The following is a 13244-nucleotide window of genomic DNA, read 5'->3' as shown; positions in this document are numbered from 1 at the left end:
AGTTGGATTTTTTGATTGTCTGTTGTTTTTTGTTAGTACTTTAGTCTTTTTTGTTTATTTTTAGCCCCGCCACTTCTCCAAATTTCTCTATTTTCTGCAGAAGTTTAGTGCTGTTTCCAGTGGCTCCTCCAAAATAAAAACCAAGTCATCTGCGAAAGCCTGTAATTTATATTTCTGGTCTTTTATCTGAGGAGAGTAACTCTTGATGAGTTAAGATGGATGGGCCGATGGATGGACCAGTAACAGGCACAGAGCACCACTTCGACTCAGAAACCAGCAAGCTGTGGGTGGGGTACTGGCATGGGCTGGTATTATTAAAAATGAGCTAGTTGGACCTTTCAGATTGAAGATAGACTCAAAAATCAACTTCCAAACCTACTGCCAGTTTTTAGAAGACACTTTTTTCAAAATGTGGTAAAGGAAAAAGTGCATCTTTCAAGAAGACCATGATTTTTATACAGGACAATGTTCCATCGCAGTACTCCACTGTGTGGCTAACCAATAAAAACCTTAAAGATGAAAGAATAATGACATGGCCCCCTTCCTCACCTGACCTAAACCCTATTGAGAACTTGTGGGTCCTTCTTGAAGGAAAACAGTACACCTCTCTGAACAGTGTCTGGGAGGCTGTGGTTGCTGCTGCACAAAATACTGATCGCCAAACAGATCAAGAAACTGACAAACTCCATGAATGGAAGGCTTATGGCTGTAATTGAAAAGAAGGGTGGCTATATTGTTCACTATTTTTTTTTGTTGAAATGTCAGAAATATTTATTTGTACATTTTGAGTTGTTTGTTTATTCTCACTTTAACAGATGCAAATAAACAAGTGAGATGGTGAATTTTTGTTTTTCATTTAGTTGCATACTAATTTTGCACACTAATAGTTGCCCAATAATTGTGCACATATATTCTCCTAAGAAAACCAAAACCTCACTTTTATTTTCTTAAATATTCGGGTTTGGGGTTGGAGTTTATTTACATTTTGGATTGACCGAGAGCACTGTAGTTGTTCAATAAGAAAAGTACAAATACAATGTGACTAATAATTGTGCACACACTGTAGTTCCTTCAACAGGATTCATCTGATCTAAAGGCCTTCTGAAAACATTCTATTTTAAAATATCTCCTTTATCTTCATGTATTTATTGTTCTTCTTTATTAAAATATAAACTGCAAATGTATGTATAAACTTCCAGTTAAATTTCAAATGCTAAAGGGAGGTGAGAGGAGAGAGTGCTTTCCCTACAATATGTAATCTTTTGTTCTGATTAATACTACTACTATTATTAACCAGTCCATAAAATAAGGCTGGATCTTATTTTATTTTTAAGGATGTCAATACATTCTGGACTCTGCCAAATGTTCCATGTATATGTTTAGGTATATGTTTTATTGAAAGATTTCTAAGATTCTTGAGTGGTTGTAGGATAATAAGCAAAGAAGTCACTAATAAAGAACCCCTAGAGCAGCCTGACAGATTTAAGAGAACTTATGTCTAGAATGCAAAATATTTTTAAAAATCACTAAATACAAAACAATGGCAAAAAATAATAATTTTGCTGCTTAAAATTGGCTGGCCTATGAATCCCAGTGCTGTTTTTTCATTACTATCTGGGGCCATTCCAACTGTGTATAACCAAAGTCTATAAAATCAAACAGTTTAAAAGCTTAAGACAAAATAATCTATTTCAGCAGCTTCTTTATCTATGCTTTTGTGAGTAATTCTCGCTTAGCTACAGTAATTGGTACTGGAATTTCCATCATTAAGCAATGTGGTTGTAAAATATAACATCATACAATTTTTCTGCATAACAATGGCAGGCTCTATTACTGTTATTGAGGACATGGGTTGTTAAGTGAGGATTTCATGAGACCCACTACTAACTTCCTGCAGGCTTCCAATTTGCTTGTGGGAAGCCAGCAGGAAAAGTATCAAATCATGAACACGTGACCATGAGGTATTGCAACAGCAAAAATATAATTTTATTGGACATTTTTTGCTTCATTCTTGTAGCAGCAAGGGAATATTTGGCAATGCCATGGATAATAGTGGTTTTATGGTCTGCTAAAAAATAGGAAATATACATTCCTCCCATCATTCAGTCCTACCGTAGTTAACTAAGTTATGATTTGTTAAGCCCAACTGCCTTCATCTGCACAACCGAGTGCCTTTGTATAACGTATTGCGCTACATACGCTCCATTGTACACCGCCGTGTGGTTGCGCGAGTACAGCCACGCAGTGTGGAATGTAAAACTTCATCCGCAACCGGCTAAGAAAAGCGGAGTGCCGACGCTCCAGGAGGAGTTACCTTACTCAGCCTCATAGGCCGGGCGCCAGAGGGCGCCACGGCTACGGCGTTTTGTTGGACGGCTGCGTCTCAGAGCAGGAGGACGGTGGCCCCACGCGACCTGGGTTGGGGTTGGCCTGAAGTAGCGCTCTGGATTCAGAAAGAGCCTAAACTCTCGCTAGCTGCGCTTTTCGCTGCTACTCGAGACGACGCGGACTCGGAGACTTTGGCTTAATCGCTCCCCCTCCCTTTTTTATTGTTTGTGACGAAGAGCTGTTTGAATGCTACAAGCTGCTGCTGCTGCGGCGACGTTTTGTTCTCTGCTGCCTACTCTTGCCTTCTCAAAGCCGAAGGGAGGGCGGCAGGCAGGCGGCCACGGAAACTTTCCGCTTCCCCAAAGCCAACAAGCGCCCGAAAGGGCTTTTCTTAGTCGGCGTGCGAAGGCGCTCTTTGAAAACTAGAGAATGGCTGGATTTCCCTGGGAGGGCAAGCGGGGTGGATTTAAAGTCCTAGTCGCGACGCTCTCCGTGGCCTTGGTTTATTCCTATAACATCGATTTGGATCATCCCGTGATTTATCAAGGACCCAATAACTCTTTCTTCGGATACTCGGTGCTAGAGCATTACTACGACAATACCCGATGGTGAGTATCAGATCATTTCCGAGAGAGAGAGAGAGAGAAAAGAACGCGCCTTTTCCTTACTCAGCCTTTCTGTGAATTTGCCGAATTTATATATCTTAACCCTTCCTTTCGCCCCCCCTTCTTGTAAAAGAAAAAGGCTAAAAAGTTCGTTTTAAGCCAACTCCACTTTTACGAACCAGTTGCTTCCATGAAAGCTCTGGTTAGAAGCGCTCTAGACATGCGCAAAGACGAACCGGTGTTTCCTCGACTCTTTCAGCTACAAACTATCCAATTTCGTTTTGATTACTTTTTGATAGTCCAGGATTTTATGCAATGCCAGTAAGTAAATAAAGGGCTAGTTAAGCACAGCTGTCTAAGAATATTGTGTTTGAATTCAAGCTTATGCTGCTAAGTTGCCTGCAAATCCAGCACCCTGAGCTATTCTCTTTCTTGCTTTTCATTAAAGACAATTTTGGGGATAGCAACTAGACAGAAGGTGTGGTAGAAAATATGGAGAATTACAAGGAAAACCAGCAAAGTCTGGGTTCTTTGGGAGATCTCGGGAATAAGATGAGGGAATTGTGCAATAAAAGCCTGTGGATATGATTGCACAATAAAAAGCTACCTTATGGTCTTGTGAACCGTTAAATTTTGCTCTCAGAAATGAAAGACTGAGCATCTCCAATAGATGGATCTTATGCAGAAAACTTCCAGGGAAGAACCCACAATTCCTTGCAGACATTGGTTCCTGTATCATACTGTTGTTTCTCAATTTGCCATCTTGTGCTTTAAATCTGTGGAATCAAGTCCAATCCTGTGGGACAGGGAAGAACTATAATTTGGGCGCCTATGTTATGATTTACAATAGATATATTTAAGGAATGCTTTTAAACCAATTCCCTGTTTTACTCAGTCAAATGAGTTTCAAATTAAATTTGGGACATCTTGAGTGCTATTGATTGCATGAAGGAGAAAAAATGGTTAATATAAGAATTCTGCAGCCAGGTGGTCCTTCTTCCTCTCATAGGCATGAGGGAATAATGTTGTTTGGCTGCTTTTTAGTATCTGGAAGGGAAATGGATTGTTAGCTTCCTTTAAACATTTTTGCCCCAGTACATGCATATATGTATAAGACAATATTCATATATTAAAGATGATGCAATTTCCTAATGAAATGACCACTGGTAGTGTTACTTTACTTTATCTGAATGTGTATGTGCATGTGTGTGCATGCTAAGAATTGAGTGTTGGGGATAGTGTAATGTGTGAACTTCATGAGAGAGAAGATCCTTAAATTGGTTCAGGTAGATTGTGGGAATGGATAACAATCTAATAATAAGGAACCATTTTGTGTTCTGTATTTGTGCTTTAGAGGGTGTTGTGGTTCACTAAGCTCACTGAGTTACCGATTAGAGTATATAGCCGTGTTTTAATTGAGCAGAAATGCTACACAAATTTTGCCCATGTAGTTTGTTCATAATTTGATATGTTGTGCCAATCCAGAAAACTGGGTTAATGGAGTTGATCATGGATAAATATGTCAACCAAACACATCATTTTGTGAGAAGTTTTAGCAAAAGTGAATTGAGTGAAGAAATGGGTTAGTCTACTTATCTGTTGAGTTTTATGAAAGTACACAGGAAATTGTTTTGATGGGAGGTTAGCAGCTAGGAGCAAACATGCTAGTAACTGAATCTGTTTGAGTCTTGCAAATATCTGGGGTTAAGAGCTAGGATATCTTTAAAATCGAAAATAGCATTTGGCAACTCACTGTAATGCAGTGTTTCTCAACCTTGACAATTTTAAGGCATGTGGACTTCAACTCCCAGAATTCCACAGCCAGCATGCTGGCTGTGGAATTTTGGGAGTTGAAGTCCACATGCCTTAAAATTGTCAAGGTTGAGAAACACTGCTGTAATGTAAGAATTGAAGAGCTACTATCCTGAACCAGCCCATTAAGTCTAGCATCAGTTTCCAATCTTAATATTTTAGAATAACAATTCTCATACAGGACGTCACAATCCCCCAGGGATCATAACTACCTCAAGGTTTTACATTTTTTTAAAGAAATATGATCAAAGTTTGCATCCCAAACAGGTATCTAGATTTATTTAAAGTTAGTGATATATTTATATTTTGTTTAATAAAATTGTCTTATTCACAGGAGGCAGGAATCAGTTTTCATAATTTACAATTGAAGAATCCTTGCCTTAAATTAGTTTTCCCTAATTAGGCACTCTCAGATAAGTTGGGACTACAGCTCCCAGAATTTCCTTGCCTGCAAGACTGAAATCTGGTGGAAAATTCTGAGATTTACAGTCCACTGTAAACTGGCAGAGGCCAGTTTATGAATTAAGTAGTATTAGTCATATTATTATATGCATGAGTGAATATTTTCAGTTCAAGAAAATATTGTATAACTTATATTTGTGTTTGAGCAAAAATGCTATCTCTCACAACTATAGTACTATGAATTTGTTTTTAAGTCTTTGTGTATTTGCTCCTACAGAAGATCCACAGGAAGAGGCCATAGTTGTGCTTAATTAGACTCTAGTACTACCAAGGCCATTTGTTTCCAACTGTTAAAGTAACCTTCTTCCATTCTGGGTATAGTGAAATGGAACAAGTATGAACTATTCATAGAAACTGCAAATTAAACATTTAGAAACAGTGCTTACTTAAAAAAAACAAACCAGCATAATATGTACTATAGTCATTTATTACCTAGCCATTGAATAAAAATAATACTGTGCTGTATCTGTTGATTTGAGAAACTATTGCTGAACTTTAATTTATCAGCTTCCTCAGTGCAACTGCACAATTCTTTTTTTTTCCTTTGCTGTTGAAAGTGGTGGATGGATATAAATAACATTGTAAAGTGCCAGCTTTTCACTTTTTTTTGTATGTGAAAGTATTCTTTCTTGTTATTGGTAGGCATAGGGATGATGAACTAGATGCATATGGAGTAAAAAGGCATGATAACTCTAATGTAAGATCTAAAAAAAGTATTAAAGATAAAGATAAGACCATTCTCTCACAATGAATCACAGTGAATGTCCTTGTCCATTATGCATCAGTGCATCAACTATTGTGGCTTTCCTCACTCCCCTGGAACAGTATGTGTGGTGTTAAACCACCAAAATTTCCACCTAATTTCTGCTGAGCCCTAACATTCAGAGAATTTAGGTTGTATCATTCCACGAATATACCCTTCAAAAATAAGTTGGTCCCATGGATAGGCTTAGTGAACCCAGATTCTCAGTGTTCCTTTGATTGATTCCATATATTGAATGAATGAATGAATGACTATCACCGACATTTCATCCAGGGTTCTCCTTCACAATCAGAGTCTAAGCTAGTGGAGCAATTGTGTCTTTAGGTTTCATCAAGTGGCGCTTCTGTGTCATTTGACCATTTTCATTCTCAGCTGTGTCTTGGGAATCACTCAAGAGCCCATAATCTGAGCAGTAGATAGTTTGAGTATTTGCCTTAATCACTCTAATTGTGTTGAAGGAGAATTGTAGATCATCACACTTTCAGCAGGCTTGGCAAGGGTACATTCTTTTCATGGTGCTTGCAGTTTCAACTGTTAAAGAGCTGAATGCAGCCTTCTGTAAACAACTATTGGCATACAAGACCATGACAGAACAAAGAGAGAAAAACTTTAAGCAGTGATTAAAAATTATGCCACCCACAGCAGCTTTCTCCCTATTTTGGTATTTATTGGGGAAATGTTTATTATATGTAAATCCAAGCAGCTGTGGGGAAAAGAATGTATATGCATTTTTCTTCTTGTAATAGGCATTCTCTGTAATTAACTCTCTAGATCAAATGAAGGTAAATTTACCTGGAAACTTTTGAAGGAAGGTAGGACTCATTTGCCAGCCTTCCTGCAAATGTTCACAATGCTTGCCTGTATTTCTTTCTGATAGATGGTGCTCTATTTCTTAAACCAGTAGCCTTGGAACTGTAGCACATTGTGATATCAATAGATGCATTCAACTTTAGAGTCAGCCCCTAAAATGAATGGCTGTCATGTCTTTGATACACAGGGACATTTGGACTTTGCTTGTCAACTTCCTTTGGAGTGTTTACTGATATGGAGATGCTCAAATAATATTGGGCAAGAAATTGATTGAAAGAGATTGAAAGACCTCTTTCTTACTATTTCATGGTATATATGCGGCTCTTGTTTTTAAAAGTGGGATAGCCATAAGAGACAGGAACCATGAAGCTAAAATTATTCACTAACACCCATTGATTGAAGAAATTTAGTGTTTTATATGCTGGTAAAAGATGCCATTAGTGAAGATTTTCATAGCATAAATTGTGCTGATAGGAATTGCATGTATGAGTGTGTATGCACACAGACTACACTATTGATGCTCTTTTAGAAAAAACTATTTAGGAATCTGGTATCATATGTGTAATGGTATATAAGAATGACCTTGGGAGACAGAAGGAAGTGCTGCAGACTAGACAAACATCATGTAAAATATATCTTGGTCCACAGAAGGAGGGTTGTGTGTGAGAAGAGTTTCAGAAGGGGTCTTCTCTAGTTTTCTGGAGAGTAAAAGGAGATGAGGAGAGACGTATTTTCAGACTTTCAATATTCTGTTAATATAATCCTGTACCTAATAAAGGTAACATTAATATTCATAATTATTCTTCTTTCCTGGATTACCACAAAGGGCTAATATATGTGAGGTTGGTTAGGAGGTTGCCTTACTAAATGTGTGTAAAAGTTTAACTTTATACTGCAGACTCTAGATTTTATGTTCTAAAGAAGTTTCTGGTGATTCTGTTGGATCTAACCATTTCTTGATTAGCATTTCATTGTCCTCCATTGCCAACTAAATGCCTCTTAGTTTAGAAATCCCATCAACAAATTATCAATTGCAGAATTCTCTTTCATTATTACTTTCTTGCAAGTTGATATTTGGTGACTCACTGCCTACTGTACTGAAAATAATACAATAATAATAAATAGTCATCGTGATTAATTATCATTAACTAAATAACCTATGACCTGTTCCTTTTTTAAGTATTTACTTACCTAAAGAATAAACACAATTACCAGGTGTGAGTAAAAGAGCAATGGGAGTGGAATGATATATGACTTCCTGCTAACATCCCTATTGACTTTGCTTGTGAGGAAATGATGGGGAACATTGGAAATCATGATTGGCTGACTGCAGTGGTACTGCTGCAACCTGTCAGAATCCAGTTATATTTCATCTCTAGTTATCGACTATGGAAAACCCCATTTCTGCCCTCTCTGGATTCTGTCATACGATAAAGGGGAAGGGGGGTGAACAAAGGGGTTTTATGGCCCTTACTTCCTTCAGTATAAGTTCAAAGGGATTGAATGTGGATACCACCAAAAAGACTAAATCATAACAATGGGGCCATCAGCTTTCATCTACTCCTCTCTGAAGTTTCCCTTCCATCGGCAGTGAGGAAAAAGGGGGCGGAAATGTAACACCTGGGATTGGCCCTGGAAAGATGGTGGGGTGGGGTGGGGCTGCTGGGGACCCCTTAAAACCTTGAACCGTAGGGCTTGGGCCCCAGGTCCTGTCTAGAACGCCTGCAACCATTTTCTCTTAATAAAGGATGCCTGTTGGAAGAAATATTCCAAGAGTTCTGTTTTCTTAAGATGCAAAGTGGGGTGAGTCCTTACATTAGACAGGACCTGCAGAATTAATCCACCTGGAAGGGAGAACCTTGCCAGGGGACTTTGCAAAAATTACCATGTCAGACGGCGGAGCAAGGAAGGAAGAAAACTCCCCGGAAAGGGAGCCACTGCCCCAACTGAAACCCTGCCAGATGTCGAGATCTGAGAGGTCAGATTCTTCAGGAGAAGAGGTGGTGGAGACATGGGACCATAAACCTTGGTGGTCAATGGGCGTTGGAAAGAAAGGCGAGTGGGAAAAGAAATCAAGAAAGGTGACCCTGAGACGGGGGGCCCAACCAACCAGAATGGAAGCAGGAGATGGAGAAATCTCTGCACGCAAGTGAAGAGGAAGGGAGCTGGGCATCGTACTCGGGCTGGATTCTAGAGAAAGCTATCGACCTGATGAAGAGAACTCTCAGCTCCCTAGGAGAGGAGAATTCTGAGCCCTACGGCCGCCCCAGCTCCTGGAGCTGCAAAGGGAGAGACACTGAGGGGGAAGTGGAACCTGCAGCCCCGGGGACATCTGCTGATCCAGTAGTCCCCACTGCCCGTTGACCCACAGATGGTGATCTGGATGGAAGACACTACCACCAACAATGAAGGCACAGGTCCATTCAAAGACTCCCGCCACTGGACGTGAAATTCAAGGGGAAGCCAACATGCTTGGGATTTTTCCTAACCCAAGTCCTCAGCTACATGGAGGAATACAGTCGGGACATCCCCAGCGACAAAGCCCATATCCAGATCGTGCAATCTGCCCTGGATGGGCTGGCCGCAGATTGGGTGGTGAACTTACACGACTCCAATGGCCCAGAGCTCAACGACTTCAACCGTTTCATGTCCTCTCTGAGAAGGCGATTTGAGGACCACTGGCTGATTGCAAAGCCCGTGAAAGGATAAAAACAATGAGGTAAGGCAAATGCCCGGTAGCCGAATATACACAAGAATTCCGGGCCATTGCCAGCAAACTGAACTGGCCGGAAGACATCTTCCTTAGCCATTTCAAAGACAGACTAAATTATGACCTATATGACACTTGCCTGCCCTGAGGGGACCCACACTAACTTGAGAAATGGTACATCTTGGCAGAGGAAGCAGAGATCGACATATTGAAGAGACACTGCCAAGGAAAACAATGGAGCCACTCACTGCCTGAGTTGACACGCGAACCAGTGAAACCATCGGCTACAGCCAAGAAGCAAATGGGGTGTTTCAAGTGCGGGAGAGAAGGGCATCGGGCTGTAGAATGCCGCTCAAAAGCCCCCCAGCACAACTCAGACAGATCACCGACCAGCAAATCTGGAAAGTCTCCAACTAAGCCAAAAAAACCTGCCATGAGAATGATGGAAGCTGTAGAATCCCCCACCTCTGCTCATCAGGGGGAAAGAACTCCACCCTACACCGCAGGGCCGGTGGACGCATCAGACGACAGCTCAGAGGGTGAACCCCTGGTAAGTGGACGCATCGCACCCATCCTCAAGATAGTGACTATATTAATTCCTCCCATGCCTGAAGCCATGAAGGTGAAAGCCTTAATAGACTCTGGCTGCACCCGCTGCTGTCATTTTCATAGGGCATCTTGATTTCTTTCCTATTTTTCCACTATTGATGGTAAGAGTGGAACACTGCATTCTATTGCAATATTTTGGCTATATATACACAGTATTGAAGAACTATTGTATTTCAGAAGGTGTTTCTCCATACAGAGTTGGATGATCCGTGTAAAAGATAAAGGATAGTCTGGAAATTATTTTTGATATTTGATAGCCATAGCTTGGCTTGTTCGATATTGTTGATATAGAAATCACTGCTATGACAAACAGTAGTGGTGATAATGAGTCTCCTTGACAGATTTTTCTCTTGATATTAATGTCAGAATCTGACTTCCTCTTGCTGGCATCAAAACGTCCATGATGGTGACCGGCAATTTGTAGCTCTGTAATAAAGACTTTAGGAAACATGCCTGAAAGTTCTTTGAAGTGCTTCATTAGTCAGTACTCTGACATCTGCTTCATTAGCCTGATGCTAGTGGGGAATCTGGGCATTCCGTCGAGGAGACTGGAACAACCAATCTCATTTGGCCAGTTAGATGGGTCCATAGCAGAGGGGGTGCCAGCTACCCTAGCCACTTTACCAATATATCTCTCCCTGGACAAACATGAGGAAGACATAACGTTTGTGGTGACCCCAGGCATGGAACGCCCAATGATCCTAGGGATGGAATGGTTAAAAAAATGGAATCCCTGGGTGAATTGGAGGACGGCATAAATCAAATTCCTGAAGGGGAACCCTATGGACTTAAAGTCCCAAGGAGGGCTGCCAGAATCAAGAACAGAAAAAGCATCCATGGAGAGGAAAAGGGACTACCAGAAATACCAGAGGAATACAGAGACCTTGCTGAGGTTTTCAGTGAGGAGAGGGCAGATGAGCTCCCCCCCCCCACCGACCCACAGATTGTGCCATTGAATTTGAGCCTGGGGCAAAACTCCTGAAGCCCAGATTATACTCCATGAGCCCAAAGGAGAAGGAGGAAATGGAAAGATTCATAAAGAAAAACCTAGAAAGGGGGTTCATTGAGCCAGCCAAGCCTAAAGTGACTGCCCCGGTCCTCTTTAGAGAGAAGAAGGACAGCTCTTTACGCTTATGCATGGATTATAGGGCCCTGAATACAATCAGTGAAAGCAACCTATACCCTCTGTCCCTTATGAAAGACATGCTGTCACACCTCTCGAAAGGGAATTTTTTTTCTAAACTAGACTTAAGGGAAGCTTACTATCGTGTGAGAATTAAGGAAGGGGATGAATGGAAGACCGCATTTAACTGCCCAATGGGGTACTACCAATTCAAAGTCTTGCCATTTGGATTACAAGGAGGCCCTGCAGTATTTATGCAATTAATCAATGACGTTCTAAGGGAGCACCTATTTAAGCGGGTCCTGGTTTACTTAGATGACATTCTTATCTTCACCGAATCAAAACAGAAACATGTCAACCTAGTCAGAGTGGTTTTAAAGAAACTGCGAGCTGCCCACCTATATGCCAAACTCTCGAAGTGCGAATTCCACCAGGAAAGGATAGACTACCTAGGTTATCGCATATCCCCACAGGGCATTGAAATGGACCCACAGAAGGTCACAGCAGTATTAGAATGGGCACCACCCTGCACAAGAAAGCAATTGCAAAGTTTCCTGGGCTTTGCAAACTTTTACCGCCAATTCATCCCCTCATTTGCCCAGATAGCCCTGCCCCTCACGAACTTACTAAAAACAAAGGGAGCATCCTCAGTAAAACCTAGCCAGCCATTAACATGGACAATGGAGTGCCAAGCAGCATTTGAGAGATTAAAGAGATTTTTCTCTGCTGAACCAGTACTGAGGCACCCAGACATGGATAAGCCCTTTGTAATACAGGCGGATGCAAGTGATGTGGCAGTGGGGGCTGTACTATTACAAGAAAATGATGAAGGGGTATTGCAGCCCTGTGCATATATATCCAAGAAACTCACGGAAACAGAACAGTGCTGGCCCGTATGGGAGAAAGAGGCATACGGGATACGTTGGTCATTACTCACATGGCGCCAGTTCCTTGAAGGCAACAAAATCCCCTTCCAGGTGTGGACTGACCACAAAAATTTGGAAGCCCTAAAAACACCCAGGAAGCTCAACCCCAAGCAAGCCCGCTGATCCCAGCATTTTCACCAGTTCCAGTTTATGCTCAAGCATTTGCTGGGGGGAAAGAACTTCCTGGCAGATGCACTATCTCGCATGCTCCAATATAACAGCACGTGAGCCACCGACTCTAAACCGATGATGGTAGAATCAGAATTGGCAGCGCCAGTAACCACCAGAGCCCAAGCTAAATTAAAACCACAGCTGGGCAGCCAAACCGGAATTGAATTCTGGAAAAGTTTGGAAACAGATGAATGGTTCCAGAAAAACAAAAATGTGTGCATAATGAGAGATGGGTTGCCTTGGGTGGGGGAAAAGTTATATATACCAACAACCCAAAGAGTCACATTGCAGCTTTGCCACGACACAAAATCAGCAGGGCATTTTGGATTTGTAAAAACATTACACTTAATTAAACGGCAATTTTGGTGGCCATCGATAAAAAAGGACATAGAAAGTTACATGGCCAGCTGCCCAAAGTGTGCAACTTCAAAGAGGTTGCAAGGGAAATCGCCCAGACTGTTACAAACAGTGGCAAATCCCTCAGCCCCCTGGAGGGAAATAGCCATGGATTTTATAGCGGAATTACCATAAAGCAATGGGAATACTGTTGTCTGGAAGGTCACAGACTTGTTTTCCAAACAGGTGAACTTTATCCCTTGCCAAAAGATTCCCACTGCAAAAGCCTTAGTGAAACTTTTCATCCAGCACATTTACAAATTGCATGGGCCACCCCAACGCATCATCTCTGATAGGTGAGTGCAATTTACGTCTGCATTTTGGAAGGAATTTTTATTCCTCTTAGGGACCGCTCAGGGACTGACATCTAGCCATCACTCTCAGTCGGATGGACAAACAGAACGCTGTCACTCAGTACTTGAGCAATATTTAAGATGTTTTATTAATTTTCAGCAAATAAATTGGACGGACCTACTCCCTTTCACAGAAGTTGCCTGCAGTAATGCAGTCCACTCCAGCACAGGTTACA

At 41.3% G+C, this 13244-nt stretch overlaps 2 protein-coding genes across 2 annotated transcripts in view; both read left to right on the top strand.

The window, feature by feature from the left end:
* The window catches only part of LOC120305282 (golgin subfamily A member 4-like), a 162415-nt gene that overhangs the window by 139939 nt on the left and 9232 nt on the right, over window positions 1-13244 (top strand). The gene's annotated exons all lie outside the window — the stretch shown is intronic.
* Window positions 2275-13244, top strand: part of ITGA9 (integrin subunit alpha 9) — a 250241-nt gene continuing 239271 nt past the window's right edge. The window contains exon 1 of the mRNA XM_039336863.1: window positions 2275-2936. Within this exon, the coding sequence (XP_039192797.1) occupies window positions 2758-2936 (179 nt within the window). The 5' untranslated portion in view covers window positions 2275-2757. The remainder of the gene's footprint in view (window positions 2937-13244) is intronic.

Source organism: Crotalus tigris, unplaced genomic scaffold (assembly GCF_016545835.1).
Source record: "Crotalus tigris isolate CLP2741 ecotype Arizona unplaced genomic scaffold, ASM1654583v1 scf7180000017666.379230911805:20528666, whole genome shotgun sequence".
Lineage (NCBI taxonomy): Eukaryota > Metazoa > Chordata > Lepidosauria > Squamata > Viperidae > Crotalus > Crotalus tigris.
The sequence above is the reverse complement of the archived record's forward strand: the minus strand, read 5'-3'. Positions and strand labels throughout refer to the sequence as shown.